Here is an 18,619-nt window from a genome sequence, read left to right as displayed (position 1 = left end):
ACTACAATTTGTGTGATGAAAAAATGACTTTCTGCCAAGTTTCTTGCGGCGCATTCTTCTTGCCAATGATGGCTTCCAACCGTGGGATAACTAGCATCAATCAACAAAAAAATGTAGCCCACGAAGCGTTTGTACAAAGAAACCGGCGAAGTGCGAGTCGGACTGGCGCACGAAGGGTTCCGTACCATTATCTATACAAATTTAGACGATAGCAAAAAAAAAAACGGCAAACAATCAAGTTTGTTGTACAGGAGACCCCCTTAAATATTTATTTTATTTTAATTTAATCATTTATTTTTAAAGTGATTATACAACTAAAGATTCTGTGAATATTTCAAGCGTCTACCTGTTGCCGTTATTAATATCAAGCAAAATACGGCAAATCAATCCCGTTTGTTGTATGGGAGCCCCCCTTAAATATATATTTTATTCTGTTTTTAGTATTCGTTGTTATAGCGGCCACAGTAATACATAATCTGTGACAATTTCAAGTGTCTAACTATTCTCAAGATTCTCTATTTCTCAAGAGAAAGAGCCCTGTGACAGACGGACGGACAGACAGACAGACAACGGCGTCTCAGTAATAGGGTTCCGTTGGCGCCCTGTGGGTACAGAACACTAAAGATGAAATTGACAAAAAAAAATTTTTTTTAGGTTTCCGACAGCGGCGCAGGACCGGCGCCCCAGGACCCCGAACAGAACGAAGAACAGACTGGGGACTCCGCTTACAACACTAATCTGTGCAGGTTCGTTTCGGAGTAAGAATATAACAGAACTTATAGAGCTAACCGGATGTGGGTTAGTATCATTTCGTCTAAAAAACAGCTGGTCTACGTAGCAAATTAGCAATTGGTCTAAGTAGCAAGTGGTCTAAGAAGCAACTGGTCTAAGTAGCAACTTGTCTAAGTATCAACTGGTCTAAGAAGCAACTTGTCTAAGTAGCAACTTGTCTAAGTATCAACTGGTCTAAGAAGCAACTTGTCTAAGAAGCAACTTGTCTAAGTAGCAACTTGTCTAAGTATCAAGTGGTCTAAGAAGCAACTTGTCTAAGTATCAAGTGGTCTAAAACGGAGCTCCTATTCCGCGAGGCTGAGGCGCTTCGCGCCTTAATGCAAGTCTAACCTAACCTAACCTATGTTTATGTACGACAAAACCAGGTTAGTAGGACCAGTTGTTTTTTAGACCACTTGCTACTTAGACCAGTTGCTTTATAGACCAGTTGCTACTTAGACCAGCCACTCTTTTAGACAAAATGTTACTAACCCGCTTTGTTATGTCAGATATTGGTGCTGATGACTGTACAGTCGAATTCATAAAAGTGTGAGCTAAAATTTGACCAGAAATATCTGAACACGCGCCGTTAACAATAGAGCCGTGGTCAGATATGTCTGATAAATTATTGCTCACAACTCTATGAGCTTGACTGTACCATGCGTGTGAGCGGACACGCGGGGAAAAGCTATTTTTTCTTTATTTTAGGTACATGATGAATCGTGGCAGCAGCAAACGGCACACCATGGCGACCACGGAAGACGCCGCGAACACTGTCACCACTGGAGCTATGGTGAGCTGGACCGCGCGCAGAGAGAGAGAGAGAACAGAGAGACACACACAGAGAGAGAGAGAGAGAGAGACACCCTCACAAGATAGAGAGAGAGAGAGAGAGAGTTTCTTGCGGCGCATTCTTCTTGGCAATGATGGTCTTTCCGAAAGTGCTGGTAGTTTACAGAGAGAAGAGAGAGAGAGAGAGAGTTTCTTGCGGCGCATTCTTCTTGGCAATGATGGTCTTTCCGAAAGCGCTGGTAGTTTAAAAAAATGACGTGTAAAAGTGCCCATTGCGGCCTATTTACTGAATAAATAATTTGAATTTTGAATTTGAATTTGAATTTTGAAAGAGAGAGACGCACACAGAGAGAGACACAGACACAGAGAGAGAGAGAGAGAGACACGCAGACAGCAGGTGGTAGGACCTTGTGCAAGGTCCGCCCGGATTGCTACCACCATCTTGCTCGCTAATCCTGCCGTGAAGCAGCAGTGCTTGCACTGTTGTGTTTCGGCGTGGAGAGTAAGACAGCCGGTGAAATTACTGGCATTTGAGGTATCCCATCTTGGGCCTCTAGGTTGGCAACGCATCTGCAATAACCCTGGTGTTGCAGATGTCTATGGGCGGTGGTGATCTTTTACTATCAGAAGACCAACTTGCTCGTTTTCCATCCAGTCGAATAAAAAAAAAGACGCACACAGATACACACACACAGAGAGAGAAACACACAAAGAGATAGAGAAAGAGGGGAGGGGGGAGACAGTTTTGAAATAGTTCTGATATTAGGTTAGGTTATTATTACATGTCCGTGTAGAGATAAAATACAATTATGAGTAATCCTTTTTTTTTTCAGCCCACATCCTCTCCGTCCTCTTCTGCCAACGTCAGGATGAGGAGATCGGGCTTGCTCACCGTCACCGACCGCCCGCCAGGTACGTCTTGACAACTGTCAAAGTGCACTGAATGTTAGTTTGACAGCTTCTGGAAGTTTGTATTTGACATGGTCTAATCTTAACCTGTAAATAGAACTTGCAATAACTGTCATTTCCTCCGACGCTGTCATTTCAAAGTACCATAATTTTAAACATGAGGAAACTCGCTTTCGTTTAAAATAATGGCGTCAAAGTTATAACAGCCTTCTTTTGCGTCGTGGTTTTAACCTACATATACAGCCAATGTTTAATAAAAAGAACATTCGCTTGAAAATTGAATTTATAGTGATTTTTGCACAAACGCTTGTTCACTTTTTTCTGTCAAATAACATAAGTTTTGGAAAACATAGGGTTGGACCGTGTAAAATAGAAATTTCGGTTTCGGCGATAATTAGGCCGAAACCATAAACTCGATGCTTGTTAGTGTGTTTAGATTAAACCATAAAACACTTATGACTAAAGATACCGGATGGCTCTGCCCTAATGCTATTAAAATTCCCATTGGCATAGCGCTTCGCTTCATGATACGGATTGCTAAGTATTTCGCTTCCACCGTCTGTTCTTTGGATAAATAAATTTAGGGCTATTCAAGCCAAGGAGTTATTCAAGTACTAATTTTTGCCCTTAATTACCCTTAGTAATAGGGTTTCCCTTTTTACCCTTTGCGTAAGGAACCCTAAAAAGAGCACAGATGAGCTAAAATCAATTTTTGTCGTAAGTATTTTATGATTTATTTATCGATGTCTGTAGTTTAGATTTATTTGATGTTTTTTGCTTGAATTGATTTGCTATTTTTTGACTGTTTTGTTTGTTTTTGAATACTTTTATGTTGTTTATAATAAACTGTGGTACCTGTGGCCTGGGTCGTGGGTTCGAGCTCGGGTTCGCTCCTGTAAGTTTTAAATGAAATTATGTAGAACGGTAGCAGAAATAATATGTATATTAAAGGTAAAATAGTAAAAATTCAAACATACGATGTGTGTACGTCAGTTCGCACAACAAGAATAACAAACAGCTGGTTGCTGTGTCAACCATTCATTATACGAACTATGTAATATGATTACATTTCAGAGCCAGTATTAATACAGGCGCTATATAGCCTCTAATAGTTTTTTGGAAATTATATTTGAAATTTCACCATGTGGGGAAGGCAAACGTGAAGAAAGCTGCACACACTAGCAAAAAATCAATGTGTGTTATACCTATAGCATCAATTGTGGGTATATCTGTTATTTCTTATGTGTCGGGTAGTTTCTCAATAAACTAGTTGTGTCGTTGACCTGGGAGTTTGCTTTAATCTTCCCACTCAAAAACCAAAATATATTACTGGCGACGAGTTAATCCTGTTTTTAATATTAAAATCGTAAAGTTACAGTGGTTAGGTACCTAATCAATAAAATGCCGATCGGAAAAATTGAACCGTTCGATTTGGCAAGTAAAAAGTGGTCGGCATATATTAGACGCGTGAAACAATTCATAACCTTAAATGAAATCAAAACGGAGTTACAAGTGGCAACTTTGGTGACCGTAGTGGGCGAGGCGACATACAACTTGATGTGTGACTTATGTGCGCCGAATGATCCAGAGACAAAATCGTTTGAGGATCTCGTCAAGACGGTCAGCGACCATCTCGAACCGAAGCGCTCCGAAATTGCGGAGCGACATTTGTTTCGTCAGCGGCGACAGAAAACAGGCGAATCTCTTAACGAATACTTGCAAGCCTTAAAACACCTCGCAAGCACCTGCAATTTTAAGAGCAATCTTGAAGAGAATCTCCGTGATCAATTTGTGTCCGGCCTGATTAGTGACGAAATGCGATCGCGATTGTTTGCGAAGAAAACGGTCACGTATAGTAATGCGGTGGAGTTGGCGCTGTCGCTGGAGGCGGCGGAGCGGAGCGCGCAGGCGAGCGGCTCGGGCTGCGCGCCGGGCGCCGGCGCCGCGGGCGAGCCCGTGCACCGCGTCGAGGCTCGCGGCCGGCGCGCGCCGACCGGCGGCCGCGGCGGCGGCGGTAGCGGCGGCGGCGGCGCGCCGGCAGCCTCGAACGCAGGTCGCGCTTGTTGGCGATGCGGGCGCACTCATCGACCGGATTGGTGTCGTTTTAAAAATTATACTTGCGATGAATGTGGCCAAAAGGGCCATCTCAAATTGGTCTGTAAGCAGAGCAACCTGGCACGAGTGGCAGAGCGGCGGAACGAGGAGCGCGAGCCCGGGGCCATAACTACCTGGATAGCGAGGACGATTCCGAGTGTGAACTTTACAATCTTAATGTTTGCGGTAAAGATGACAAGCCATATTCAGTGAAAGTGTCGGTAAACGGTGAGATATTAACCTTCGAACTGGACACTGGAAGTAAGTTATCTACTATTAATTATGATTGTTATGTCAGATTTTTCAAAAACATTACACTGCAGTCAAATGATGTTTGTTTACGTTCTTACACGGGAACAATAATTGAACCCGTTGGTTATATAACTGTGAATGCTACCTTAGGCGAACACAGTGCGACAGACTTAAAGTTGTTTATTATTAAGAAGGGTGGGCCTCCTTTATTAGGTAGATCGTGGTTACGAAAGCTAAAAATTAACAGTGTGCAAATAAGCGATTTATTTTTGCACATGACCGAAAAAATATTGTTGAAAATTTACAGAAAGAGTTTCCATCCGTATTCATGTCTGGGCTCGGTACATGTACAGAAAAAATTTCACTTATTTTGAAAGATTCAGATCCAGTGTTTATAAAAGCGAGGCCGTTGCCTTTAGCATTACGTAAGCCTGTCGAGCGGGAACTCGAACGACTCGTGGCGGAGGGTACCATCTATAAGGTGGAACATTCAAAGTATGGTACACCTATTGTACCGGTGGTTAAAAAATCAGGTGACTTGCGAATTTGTGGAGATTATAAAGTCACCATTAACCCCAAACTAGTCCAAGAGCCGTATCCTCTGCCACGAATCGAGGAGTTATTTGCTGCACTGAGTGGGGGGGAGCAGTATAGTAAAATTGACTTGACTAACGCATACCAACAGTTGTTATTAGAAGAACAATCACAAGCGTGTACAGCCATTAGCACACATATAGGTACATTTGTTTATAGACGCACTCCGTTCGGATTGAGCTGTATCCCGAAAAATTTCAGAGGTTTATGGAGGAGACGCTCCGGGGGCTGCGCGGCGTGGCGGTATTCCTGGACGATATCGCCGTGACGGGCCGCGACCGTCGCGAGCATGAGGCCAATCTCCGCGCCGTATGCGCGCGGCTGCGCGACTCGGGCCTTAGAGTCAAACTACAGAAATGTTCTTTTATGCAGGATAGCATCAATTACGTGGGTTTTATTATCGACAGACAGGGGTTACACCCGGATCCGATAAAATCAAAGCTATTTTGGAGGCGCCCCCCCAAGGACGTTACACAGTTGCGATCGTTTCTGGGTTTAATAAACTATTATGCAAAATTTATACCAAATCTGAGCTCAGTAATTTACTGTTTGCACCGTTTATTACGAAAAGAGGTCACTTGGGTGTGGTCCCCGGACTGTGAAAGAGCCTTTGATAGTGTCAAGAAAATTGTGGCTAGTAAAAAAGTACTAGTGCATTATGATCCTGAGCTTCCGTTAGTGTTAGCAGTCGACAGCAGTAGTTACGGTTTGGGTAGTGTACTGTCGCACCGTTACCCGAGCGGCGAGGAACGCCCTATTTGTTTTGCGTCGCGAACCCTAACAGCAGCCGAGCGCGCTTACAGTCAACTTGACAAGGAAGCTTTAGCGATCATTGCAGGGGTAACCAAACATCACCAGTACCTTTACGGGCGGCATTTTATCATTAAGACCGATCATAAACCTCTCACATTCATATTCGGACCTAAAACGGGTTTACCACAAACTGCCGCTAGTCGACTACAGCGATATGCTACCAAATTAGCCGCTTACGATTTTGATATCGAATTTGTCAAATCGAGCGACAACTGTAATGTGGACGCGCTGTCGCGGTTGCCGCTGTCGGGAGGCCGCAAAGGATCCGAAGTAGATGCGGTCTCATATGTTCATTTTGTGGAAGAAGCGTTTCCTATTAGCGCGAGGGAGGTGGCGTCAAAGACGCAGAAAGACGCGGTGTTGAGAAATGTTTACGATTACATACTAAAAGGGTGGCCTACAAATGTTAATATTGTAGAACAGGAAAAACCTTACTGGAACAGGAAAGATAAGTTGACTTTGGACGGAGGTTGTATTTTATATAATCACAGGGTAGTCGTTCCCGATAGTTTGAGGCAACCGGTATTACGAGAACTCCACGAGGGACACCTGGGCGTCGTAAAGACGAAGAACTTGGCTCGAGGTTACGTGTATTGGCCGCAGCTGGACGCGGAGATCGAGGCGCTGTGCGGCGCGTGCGCCGCGTGCCGCCAGCAGCGCGACGCGCCGCCGCGCGCGCAGCTGCACCCGTGGGCCTTCCGGCGCGCCCGTGGCAGCGGCTTCACATCGACTTTGCTGAGTTTCAAAATAAGTATTATTTAATTACAGTCGATGCGCACAGCAAGTGGATCGAAGTGCAAAAGATGTCTGGTACGAGTGCCGGAGCTACGGTGACGAAATTACGTGAATCTTTTGCTCGTTTCGGTTTACCGACGCAGGTGGTGAGTGACGGAGGTCCCCCGTTTAGCTCCGCAGAGTTTGCGGACTACATGAGTAAAAACCGCATCACTCATACTATCACGAGCCCTTATCGAGCAGCGGGTAACGGTGCCGCCGAGAACGCCGTAAAATCGGTGAAGCGGGCAATGAAGAAAGCGGTTCACGAAGGGGTCGACATTGACGCAGCTGTTTGTAAGTTTTTATTTCAGTACAGAAACTGTGAGCACTGCACGACAGGAGTCGCTCCGGCTGAGGCGTTGCTGGGCCGTCGGTTGCGGAGCCGGTTGGATGCGCTGCTGCCGTGGGTGGGCTCCGCCGTGCTGGCGCGCGACTACCGCGCGAGGACCGGTAAGTGGGCCGAGGGCACAGTCACCGAGCGGGAAGCTCCCCTGACATACCGAGTGCGTTTGCCCGACGGGCAGGTGTGGAAACGTCACGTAGATCAGTTGTTGCCGATCAACGAGCCGGATGTTAAAAAGCGTGAGTCGTTAACGAATAATAAACCAGAAGACAACAATGATGCATGTAATGTTGACACACGAAAGAACATCTGTGTGGAACCCCCAGTTATCCCCGTGTCTGCATCGAGTACTTCGAGTTCTAAACAAGAGACGATTGTGCAACCCACGGAATTAACCATTACCAACAATCAATACCGACCGCGAGCTAAACGCAGTTGTATTTTTAAGGGTACCTATAAGTGTTAGCTAATGGTTGTCATATTTTATTTTTCAAAAAAAAATGGGATAGCTGTACTAGTTTGGCTACTTGACGTTTAGCCAAAATGTAGTAAGTAGGAACCAAAATAATGCAAATATGGTAAAACTGATTTTGTAAGACAACACCATATTACTTATTCTGTGACATCACCTAACTTTTAGCTAAGTAAGTAGGTAGATACTATTCTAGTAAGCCTTAGTTTTGTAGTCACAAACAAAATTATTATTTTTTGTTACTGTTAACAAATTTTAAACACATAAGTAGGTAATAACGCCATAAGTTTCACTAAACTATTGATAGTATAATTAAACTAAGCTTTTTTGTTGTTTAACTTATTTTTTTTTTACTATAGATACATATAATAAGAGGTTCAATTATGAGTACTTGAGACATTACTGACGATCTCACATATCAGTACTTAATGGCCCTCACTTATTAATTGTTTTTTTTTTGTAAGAGGGAGAGGTGTGTTATACCTATAGCATCAATTGTGGGTATATCTGTTATTTCTTATGTGTCGGGTAGTTTCTCAATAAACCAGTTGTGTCGTTGACCTGGGAGTTTGCTTTAATCTTCCCACTCCAAAAACCAAAATATATTACTCAATGGTGTGTGTGAAATTTGCAACCTCCACTGGGTCTAATTGTACTTATTTTTTTAACCTACTCTAATAAATGCTAACTGCAATGTTAAGTAACATTTCCAGCATAAAAGTATTCAAAAAAATGTTTTTTTTTTTTTAAATTTGAATCGTTGAACAGAATTGTCGTAGTATTTTTTTAATCAGAGCCGAATTTCGGCGAAACTCGATACCAGTTTAAAGTTAACCGATACCAACGTTATTCTGTTAAGCGATTTCAAACCATCAAAAGTGAATAAAAATGACTAATTTACAAGTGATTTGAATGAAATAAATTTTCGGCCAAAATATTTTTGTCTTTGTCTAGATAAAAAGAGAAAAAATATTAACATTGGTTCAAAAAATTAAAGCGACATTATTATTCACTCACCCTCGCATTAAGAGACTAAATCATCATTTAACCATAAAATGGATCAGTAATGATAATTGTCTCTGAGTGCGCCTGTTAACTTGCATGGCCAATTAATTTGCAAACCCCTTCTAGTAATAAGCCCAGAACTAGTAATGGAGGTCGAGGCACGTATGAAAAGAAACTACATCCCACCGTCTATGGGTTACCCAAGCGGATACCAGAGTCCCCCCCATAACCCCAGAAGCCCCACCCAGGGCTCCATAACAGCTGGCACGCCGAACATCCAGCAGATACCGAATTTGGAACCGGTATCGATACCGAAAACCGGTTCCATAATGACTGGGACACCCCTAACGCAAGCAACGTCGCCGTTCACACCGACTTTGGGGCAATTCTCGCCGAATTACGGAGCTGTGGTCACTCAAGGATCTATAGTAACCGGTACGCCGATGCATACCGGCTTCGATACCAATTATAGTTTCAATACGAACTTGGCTAACTTCATACCGGGCTCGATTACTAGCGGCACGCCAGTGTCGTACCAAAATGCGACTACTAATACCGGATACCAGATACCGGTTTCGAGTGCGCAGTACACTCAGACGCATAATAATAGACAGAAGAAGTTCTCAGGGCCCCAGCGCATGAAACTTATGCTGTCGACTGTACAGGAGATGGGTAAATACTTTTTTTTTTTTCGTTTTTGGGGGTGGTGGTTTAATTTTTTATTTAAGTGCAAAAATTATTTCGGTGAGTGATTGCTAAAAATAAAACGAATGAAGAATGAAATTTAAAAGAGTATCGGATATTGTATCAAAAAAAATTGGCCAAAATTAAAAAAAAATTAAGTTAAAATAGTTAAGAAAGTTGAACTTTTTTGACATAATTTTTATGATTATTAGGATTATGACAAATTTCAGGTAAAACTTGATATATATTTTTTTTAATTTGCACTTGTAGATTGTTTAGATAGTTACAATGTTTGTGTGTGTGTTTAGATGTGTGTGTGTTTCACTTATATGCACGCTTTTAAAATTAGTGTAGATATTTGTTTTTTTTGTATCTATCTTTTTCTTAGCTTCGCGAAAACGGGCCTCTAGGTTGGCAACGCGTCTGAAATACCCCTGGTGTTGCAGATGTTTACGGGCGGTGGCGATCTCTTACCATCAGGAGACCCACTTGCTCGTTTGCGATCCAGTCGAATAAAAAAAAATGAGCCAATCGCAGCAAAACGTCAAACGGACCCGATGCTAACGCCATCTAGCGATTACGATACACAAGCTCATGAAAAGTAATATAATAGCTGGTTTTAATGAAACAGCGTTTAATAATATATGTGTCTGTCTATAGCACGGGAGCACGCAGAGAGGTATTCGCCTGTGCGGAGAGCGGAGTGCTCCCCGCCTAGAAATTCTCACGACTTGGCTTCGGCGAGGCTGGAATATCAACAATTACAGGTATATTCGTCTCTCATACACGAGTCATAGACATTGTATAAGTTTGTATAAAAAATATATACAAGTTTATCTTTCTGACTTTACTTTTGTTCTCTGTACTTGCACTGTCATCCAACCTACATATATGTATGAAAATTTTATTCTCTTAAATTCAACAATAAAGCTTTTGGCACCTCCCAGAAGAGCGCAAATACCTTTTTCATCTCTCCTGTTCGGAAAGTTTAATTTTCATGGGTTTAGCCGGGTGGAAAATTGCATTTTCACACCTCTCTTTCAGAAAAGTAACTTTTCCTCCCTGTCGAGAGGGAGCAAAGTGTATCTTTTCTGTTCAAGGCTTTTCTAAGTGTTTTATTGCAAATGCCACTTTTGAAGTTTATAAATAAATAAATAAATAAATATCATGGGACACTTGACACCAATTGACCTAGTCCCAAACTAAGCAAAGCTTGTACTATGGATACTAGGCAACGATAAACATACTTATATAGATAAATACATACTTAAATACATATTAACATCCAAGACCCGAGAACAAACATTCGTGTTATTCACACAAATATCTGCCCGGCCGGGATTCGAACCAGGACCTCAAGCTTCGTAGTCAGGTGCTCTAACCACTGAGCCATCCGGTCGTCGTTATAATTGTAAAGCCACGCCATTTTCTATGCTGGTTGTTCTTTAATAATATTTAGAATTATTTTTTTCAAGTTTCTTAAGGCTCGGTGTGAAAAGTTGTATGAGCCACTCAGGAGCAAATTTATTTTTATCTTGGGCGTTAACACTTGAATCCCTCATTACGCTTAGGATTCAACAGAATCCTTCACTACATTCTGGATTCAATTTACGCCCTAGCCGTAAATACACCATTTTGCTCCCTTGGTGACACAAATAACTATTTCATCTCTAGGGTGGAAAGTATTTTTTTTTTTGAATTTTTCGATTAGCCACGGAGTCGGAGATGATTGAGTTACGTCAATGACACCTTTTTTTTCACCTTTTCGACCTGGCCACTTGCCACGGCCGACTATAAAAAAAATCGAGTGGTTACGACCAAGGAGCTTATATACAACACTGGGGTTGAACGCCGAACATCCGTTTTGAAACAAGAAATTTGACCTTTATTACATCACGAACATATTCCATCTCTATCTTTAGTTAGGTTAAGAAAGAGATGGAAGTCATTCGTGAAATGTGCAATATATAAATAAGTAATAAAGGTCAAATTTCTCCGTTCGGCGTTCAACCTCCAGTTTTGTATATAAGCTCCTTGGTCGTGACCACTCGATTTTTTTTATAGTCGGCCGTGGCAAGTGGCCAGTCGAAAAGGTACCATTAGTGGTTGGATATAAGTAAATTCAATTTATTATTATTCTCATTTTTTTGTAGTATTTTACTTTCCTCACAGTCGAAATGAAAAGTAGAGTGTCTAACTCGGGTGAAATTACCCATTTCCTCTCGTACTATTAATATAATCTCGGGTGAAATGGGTCACTTTCCACCCTTGGTTATCAATCTACTATTCCGTAGCTAATTTTTAGGTAACAAATATACGTAGTGGCGTAGCGTAAGATATTTCAGTGGTAAAGCTGAAGCAAAGATCGCTTACATTTTTCATAAATACTGAATGTCCTGTTGTCCTATTTTGTTAATTTTGGGCAAGCCGGCGGGAATAGGGTTCTATGGACGCTCCGCCACTGGTAGTGATGAAGCCAAATCAAACCGTTTAAAACATAATACCTTTCGTGATTTATTAAAATAACGTAAAATGCATTTTCGGCAAATGCACTTTATTATTACGGGCGTGAAAACAAAGTTTAGATTAAAATCATCATACATCTCTCAAACAGAGGGTCGTGGGTTCAAACCCCGGCTCGCACCTCTGAGTTTTTCGAAATTCATGTGCGGAATTACATTTGAAATTTACCACGAGCTATGCGGTGAAGGAAAAACATCGTGAGGAAACCTGCACAAACCTGCGAAGCAATTCAATGGTGCGTGTGAAGTTCCCAATCCGCACTGGGCCCGCGTGGGAACTATGGCCCAAGCCCTCTTGTTCTGAGAGGAGGCCTGTGCCCAGCAGTGGGACGTATATAGGCTGGGATGATGAAAACCGTACCATAAAAATATCGAGCATGCCACAGTGTTGCATAGTCCCCGTTTTGTTCGCAAAAAAGGGAGGACAAAGGTTTCCGAAAGACAAAACTGTCTCAAAACACAGACATTCATTGCCCCGGAACGCATATTTGCCATAATTAATTTCAGATGTTGCAAAATATTCACAAAATTATTCTAATTATAAATAAACCCGCGTAGCTCGCCCAAAAACTATGAGATTTGACGTTTCGTAGACCTCACGCTACACTAGCGCCTCTAGTGGCGAATTCATACGCGATAGCCCTCATTGCTCACAAAATGTTCACATATCTACATGTAGATGGCGCTGCTACATGTGTTTGTTTTGTTTGCAGCGCGGCCTGGAGCGGCGCGGCGCGGGCGCGTCCCCCCCGCACCCCGATTCGCGGCACACCCCCGCCGCCTCCATGCCTAGTGAGTATACACACACAAACATACATTTCTATTTTATTTTCATCCATACTTCATTTTTTTAGCATTAGAAAGAAGGTAAGCGATCTTGGTAACTCAAAGGGCTATGGAGAGGTCCATGCTCGGGGTTTCTCTGCGGGATAGGATCAGAAATGATGATATCCGCAGTAGAACTAGGTTACCGACATAGCCCGAAGAATTGCGAAACTGAAGTGGCAGTGGCGGGACTGATGGCCGATGGGGTCAGAAGGTTCTCGAATGGCGTCCGCGGACCGGGAGACGAGCTGTCGGTGCCTCCAACAAGATGGAGCGGCGACCTGGTTAAGATCGCGGGATCGCGGTGGATGCGGAAAGCACAAGACCGGTCTGAGTGGAGAGCCTTGGGGGAGGCCTATGGCCAGCAGTGGACGTCTTTCGGCTGACATGATATAGTTTTTCTTTTACAAATATACAATTTTACTAGCAAATGTGATGAAAAACATTGTATGTCGCGCGGGCGGTACAACAATTACGAACATCGACTCATTAAATAGACTCTCGTTCGTTATTCCTTGTTCACCGCCCTTAAGACACAATGTACTATTACATGGTACATAAAGTATTTACATACATACATACATACATGGTTTTTGTATAATAAGTAATAATAACTGTTTTTTTACAACGATTTTCATTAAAAAGACTCGTCAAGATGGTTTACCTTATTACTAATGCTAAAAAAACGAAGTATAGTACGTTACGAGAGCTATGCTTGGAGTTCCTTTGCGCGATAGAATCCGGAATACGGAAATTCGTCGAAGAACTAAAGTCGCCTACATAGCTGGAGAAATATGCAAGTTGAAGTGGCAATGGGCGGGCACATCGCTTGAAACAGATAACCGTTGGGGGAGAAAAGCCTTCGAGCGACCACGAACCGGAACCTACTCGATGGACTGACATCGTGAGAGTTTCGGGAAACCGGTGGATGCAAGTGGCGAGTTGTTGTTCATTGTGGCCAAGGAGGAGGCCTTTGTTCAGATGATGATGTGTACATTACGTACGTTAGTAACATTGATTTGATTCAACAAGAAATATGGAATGGAGCGCAGTTGCGCACTTTTTATACTTTTTTTTCCTGCCCTAAAAGGTAAAGGAAATTGAACTATGCTTAGTAAAAATGATAACTTCGCGTTTGTTTGTACGTATTTTCAATGTATTGTTTCGATTTCAATAAATATAAGTATGAAATATATATATTTTTTTCAGACTCCCCTATCCATGGCGCGTCTCCCCCCTCTCTGGAGCTGTCCACCCTCCCCCCAGAAGCGCGAGCGGTGTTACGGACGGAACCCATTCCTGAACTGCCTACTTCATTGCTACTCACTCAGGTAAGCCTTAATAGCGCCATCTTGTGTCGAATAGATGAACTACGAGAAATGATTTCAGCGCCATCTAGTATCGAATAGATGAAGTATGCGAAGGGATGCGGTTGTCGAGATATTGATACCACCAAAGATACAAAATGCACGTGTGCACGAATTTAATGTTTAGTCAATAAAGTAATAAAAATATGTATTTTTGTAACTATGGCCGTATCTATATATTTGTAGTTTACTGCACTTTAGTCTGATTTGTAATGATTGCTTTTTGAAATATCGCTAGATGGCGTTAGTATCGCAAGGTCCGTTTGACGTTAGTCTTGCTGCGATTGGTTCATTTAGTTTAACCAATAACAAACGTCACAAATGTCAAAAACAATGTTTTAAGACTGTCGCGGTCAATATACTAAGTAAATGATTTAAATTCAAATTTAAATCGTAAAATGTCAAAAAGATGAAACGACTTCAGGATAAATTCCGAGATTCCAGAAATATATGTAATCAAGTATAAAATGTACTATTATTTTCAGGACCTGGTCCTGAACCTGGGTTTGAACTTCCCCCCTCCCGCGGAGCACTTCGCGAACCCGACCCCCCCTCCGGGCTCCCCGCTGCGGCAGATCACAGAGGGTCTCAGCTACCTGCATACTGGCTCTATCACAAGAGGTGAGTGACACACAGACACGCATACGCCCGACTAAAACATAAAAAACGTATCAACCCAATTCACAAAATAGGTATAAATATAAGCTTTTTTAGAAATAAAAAAAAACAAGTTTCTGTCAAAATGGTTCTCTATCGTTTGCCCGAATTTCAAATGCCATAATGTATCGTTTCCCATAATTTTCTTTTGCCATAAAGTAATTTATTTCTGAAATAGTATTTTCTTCAGAGTTGAATTAAACTAACCTATCCTAATGCATTTTAGTTAAAACAGTTTAGGTTCGTTTATTTATTCACTCAACATAACAATTACATTATATAAATACATTAAGTCAAGTTATATAAGAATTTATGCTGAGATCGTCAAAACTTATAAAAAGAAGCAAAGATAAAAACATAAGATGACATTTGAAAAAATCCGGATACAGCACCGTTCTATATATTTTATGGCAAACGTTGGTATGGGAAGTGAAATTATGGTAAGTGAAATAATTCGTCAATGACCCCACACTGCATGCATTTTGATTAGGAAAGAAGCTCTGCTATCACTGGAATTTTACTAAAGTCTCAGTGCACTAGTCCGGCTCACACTTGGCTGGTTCTTTTTAATGTATCATCATATCAGCTACACGACGTCCACTGTTGGGCATAGCCCTCCAGTCGCTTCGGTTGGTAGCGGCCTGCATTCACCGTGAACCCGCGGCTTTAACCATCCGTCCATCTCGTTGGTGGACGTCTTACGCTGCGCTTTTTTAATACTAAAAATAAAAATACGACAAAAGAATTGTTTCAATTAAAATTACATTAAATGTGATTTATACCACATGCATCTTGGAGAAATTAATTTCATTTGTCAACAGAAAAAATACGGCCAAGTGCGAGTCAGACTCGTGCACGAAGGGTTCCGTACCATCTATACAACATTCATTAGACAGTAGCAAAAAACGTCAAAAAATCACGTTAAATATTTATTTATTCTGTTTTTAGTATTTGTTGCTATAGAGGCCACATAGTTTTACATAATCTGTGAAAATTTCCACTGTCTAGCTATTGAAGTTCATGAGATACAGCCTGGTGCCAGGCAGACAGACAGACGGACGGACAGCGAAGTCTCAGGGTTTGTTTTTACCCTTTGGGTACGGAACCCTAAAAATAACACATTGTATAGAGAAGAGCTAGAGAAGATATTATTTATATATTTTTTTTTATTCTCAGGTACCCCCCAAGCCACAGCAACCCCCCTAGACCTCCGGCAAACCACAGAAATGGACACGGGCCAGTACCCCCAACTGACCATTTTACACCCCCAATTACACATGGTCACCCATAGATCCCAGAACAACAGTCCCATATCAAACCCCAGCTCACCCCTCGACATGATCCAAGAGGAAATCAGCAACGGCTGCGAAAAGCTCAGCTTCAATCAGCAAATGAACAGAAACCTTCAGCAAGAATTCCAAAATTACGCCTCAACTCCTCAAATCAGTCTCACGGATTGCTTAGGGTCCGAAATTACGTTAGTAGCGTCCTCATCTGAAGACAGCATGGACAGCTTAGAGAATACCAAGTATGTTGTGCCACAGTTTGTCATTTCTGAACCTTCTGATTTGGATGACAGACCGTCTATAACCAAAGGCATAGGGCGAAAGGTAAGTCAAGAAACGGAGGTAGAAGAAGAGAGGGACTCTGAAATGCAAAGTCCTAAAGAAGAAGACAAATTGATTTCAGAAGATAAAAGCAGAAGGAATAGTGATAAAAGTCTAGGTTTTAGCGATGATTCTTTAAGTAATGATTCGGCGAATGCCTCGCCGAATTGTGAGCAAAACATACAGTCCATTTATTCTAATATAGTTTCTATAAGTTCCGGTTTCAGTGAAAACCGGGGTAGTTTCTCCGAGCACAGGGAATCCTTCTCGTTTTCGGACAGAGGTAGTTTTTCAGAGAGAGGCGACTTCGGGAGATCGTCGTTTTCTGAAAAGAGCGACTTTGGGCGAAGTAGCTTTTCTGAGAAAGGCGAGACGCCTAGATCGTCTTTTTCCAATCAAGGTGTTTTAGGCGATTTACAAGAGGAATATTTGCCCAGGGATCGCCTTGAAAAATGCGACGAGGGGGAGGAAATAGAGAAATTGCAAAGGTCCACCATGGATTTAAGGTTAACGGACATATGTAGGCCGGAAACCACGTCTGACGACAAAATACCAATTCTGCTCAGTCCGCAGAAGGTTTCATGCGTACAAGAATATTATGAAGTAACTCTATCTACCGTATGTTCAAAATTAGACTCTCAAAGAATAGTTGAATTACTCAAAGATACCATAAATTCTAGAGTGCCACCGCAAAGTATTTTTGTCGAAGCGTCCCAAGAGAGCCATGAAGACACTTTGACTGGTTTAAATCTGGCGTATTCCGGCGGTATCCAGATAGAACTGGTTCTTTGTGAGAATAAGGGTATGGAGAAGAAGGGTTTGAAGATGAGAAGGATATCAGGTGATCAGAGAGCGTACGGAAAGCTCTGTCAACAGTTGATTACCAGTTTGACTGTTTGACAGCTGTAACGCCTAAAGTTTAAACAAAATATAAACTCTGAGAAAAAGGAAATTTGGCCACCAGGATTATAGATGTACTGAATAATGCTTTCCCATCGTATTTTCTCGCAAACGTTCGTATGTGTGATGCTACTTCAGTCATCTTAAATGCCTATTTGGGCGTTTTAAAAAAAAGTGTACCTTTTTTTTAATTTTGAAAAAAATGGTTTTTCCTACTCAGAATCAAGAGCACAATCGAATCCGATAGTTTAAAAAAACGTCCCCAAAGAAAATTACAGTTTTGCGACGTTTTTTTTCATACACTCAGTATGAGCGTGACAAAACTGACTCATAAAATTTTGTATGAACATATAGTGTCATTTTTTTAAACGACCGCATTAGATTATGCTCCTGATTCTGAGTAGGAAAGTTTTTTTTTAAAACGCCCGTTTGTCCGAATTTCATGTGCCATAATATTCAACCGCCATAATATTGTTTCTTATAAATTCATTTGCACTACTCGTCGTTTAGTTCTCTTTGTTGCCCGTAATTTTAATTTCAATAATTTCATTTTTCATAATCATTGTAATCCATAAGTATCACATGCCATAATGTTATTTGCAATCCATGTAAATGTGATTGACATTATATACTGATAAATCCCACACGTCAGATTACCCACATAGGTTAGGTTAGGTTAGAATTGCGACAAGGCGTGACGTTAATTACAGTCGTTCAAACCTCTATCAAACTACAGAAAACTAAAAGCAAATACATAGCCAAGATGGATTCAGAAAGAAACACTATTTAGTATGGCGTTTGAATATTCTATTAAATAATATTATCGCCCTTAACAATATGAAAGACAATACGTATTGCATTCGTATCATTATGGCATGTAATGTTCGGAGAAATAAGAATATATCACATAAATTTTCTAGTAGACGAAACATTCGGGCAAATTAAATTATAGCAAATAACTTTCGGGCAAACAATAGTTAACCGACGTTGTCATGGCGGTTTGCGCTAGTGTCGCCCCTTGCGCAGAGCTTTGCCTAATATTCCCTTTTTTTGTTCGCACTATCTATTTAATCGTGAGGGTTATGAGTTATAAACGACGACCTATATATATTAAGACGACCAGATGGCCTAGTGGTTAGAGAACCTGACTACGAAGCTTGAGGCCCGGGTTCGATTCCCGTGTCGGGGCAGATATTTGTATGAAAAATACGAATGTTTGTTCTCGGGTCTTGGGT

The 18,619-nt window shown here is 41.6% G+C and overlaps 1 protein-coding gene across 1 annotated transcript in view; it reads left to right on the top strand.

The window, feature by feature from the left end:
• Nucleotides 1–18,177, top strand: part of LOC141443771 (uncharacterized) — a 42,837-nt gene extending 24,660 nt beyond the window's left edge. Inside the window, exons 15-23 of the mRNA XM_074109120.1 lie at nt 655–746; nt 1,480–1,564; nt 2,397–2,475; nt 8,949–9,494; nt 10,167–10,273; nt 12,742–12,820; nt 14,063–14,184; nt 14,706–14,841; nt 16,054–18,177. Coding sequence (XP_073965221.1) covers nt 655–746; nt 1,480–1,564; nt 2,397–2,475; nt 8,949–9,494; nt 10,167–10,273; nt 12,742–12,820; nt 14,063–14,184; nt 14,706–14,841; nt 16,054–17,384 — 2,577 coding nt within the window. The 3' untranslated portion in view covers nt 17,385–18,177. The remainder of the gene's footprint in view (nt 1–654; nt 747–1,479; nt 1,565–2,396; nt 2,476–8,948; nt 9,495–10,166; nt 10,274–12,741; nt 12,821–14,062; nt 14,185–14,705; nt 14,842–16,053) is intronic.
• Nucleotides 18,178–18,619: the final 442 nt, after the last annotated feature.

The sequence above is a fragment of the Choristoneura fumiferana genome, chromosome 28 (assembly GCF_025370935.1).
Source record: "Choristoneura fumiferana chromosome 28, NRCan_CFum_1, whole genome shotgun sequence".
In the NCBI taxonomy this organism is placed as follows: Eukaryota; Metazoa; Arthropoda; class Insecta; order Lepidoptera; family Tortricidae; genus Choristoneura; species Choristoneura fumiferana.
Note: the sequence above shows the minus strand (reverse complement) of the source record. Positions and strands in the feature narration are given on the sequence as shown.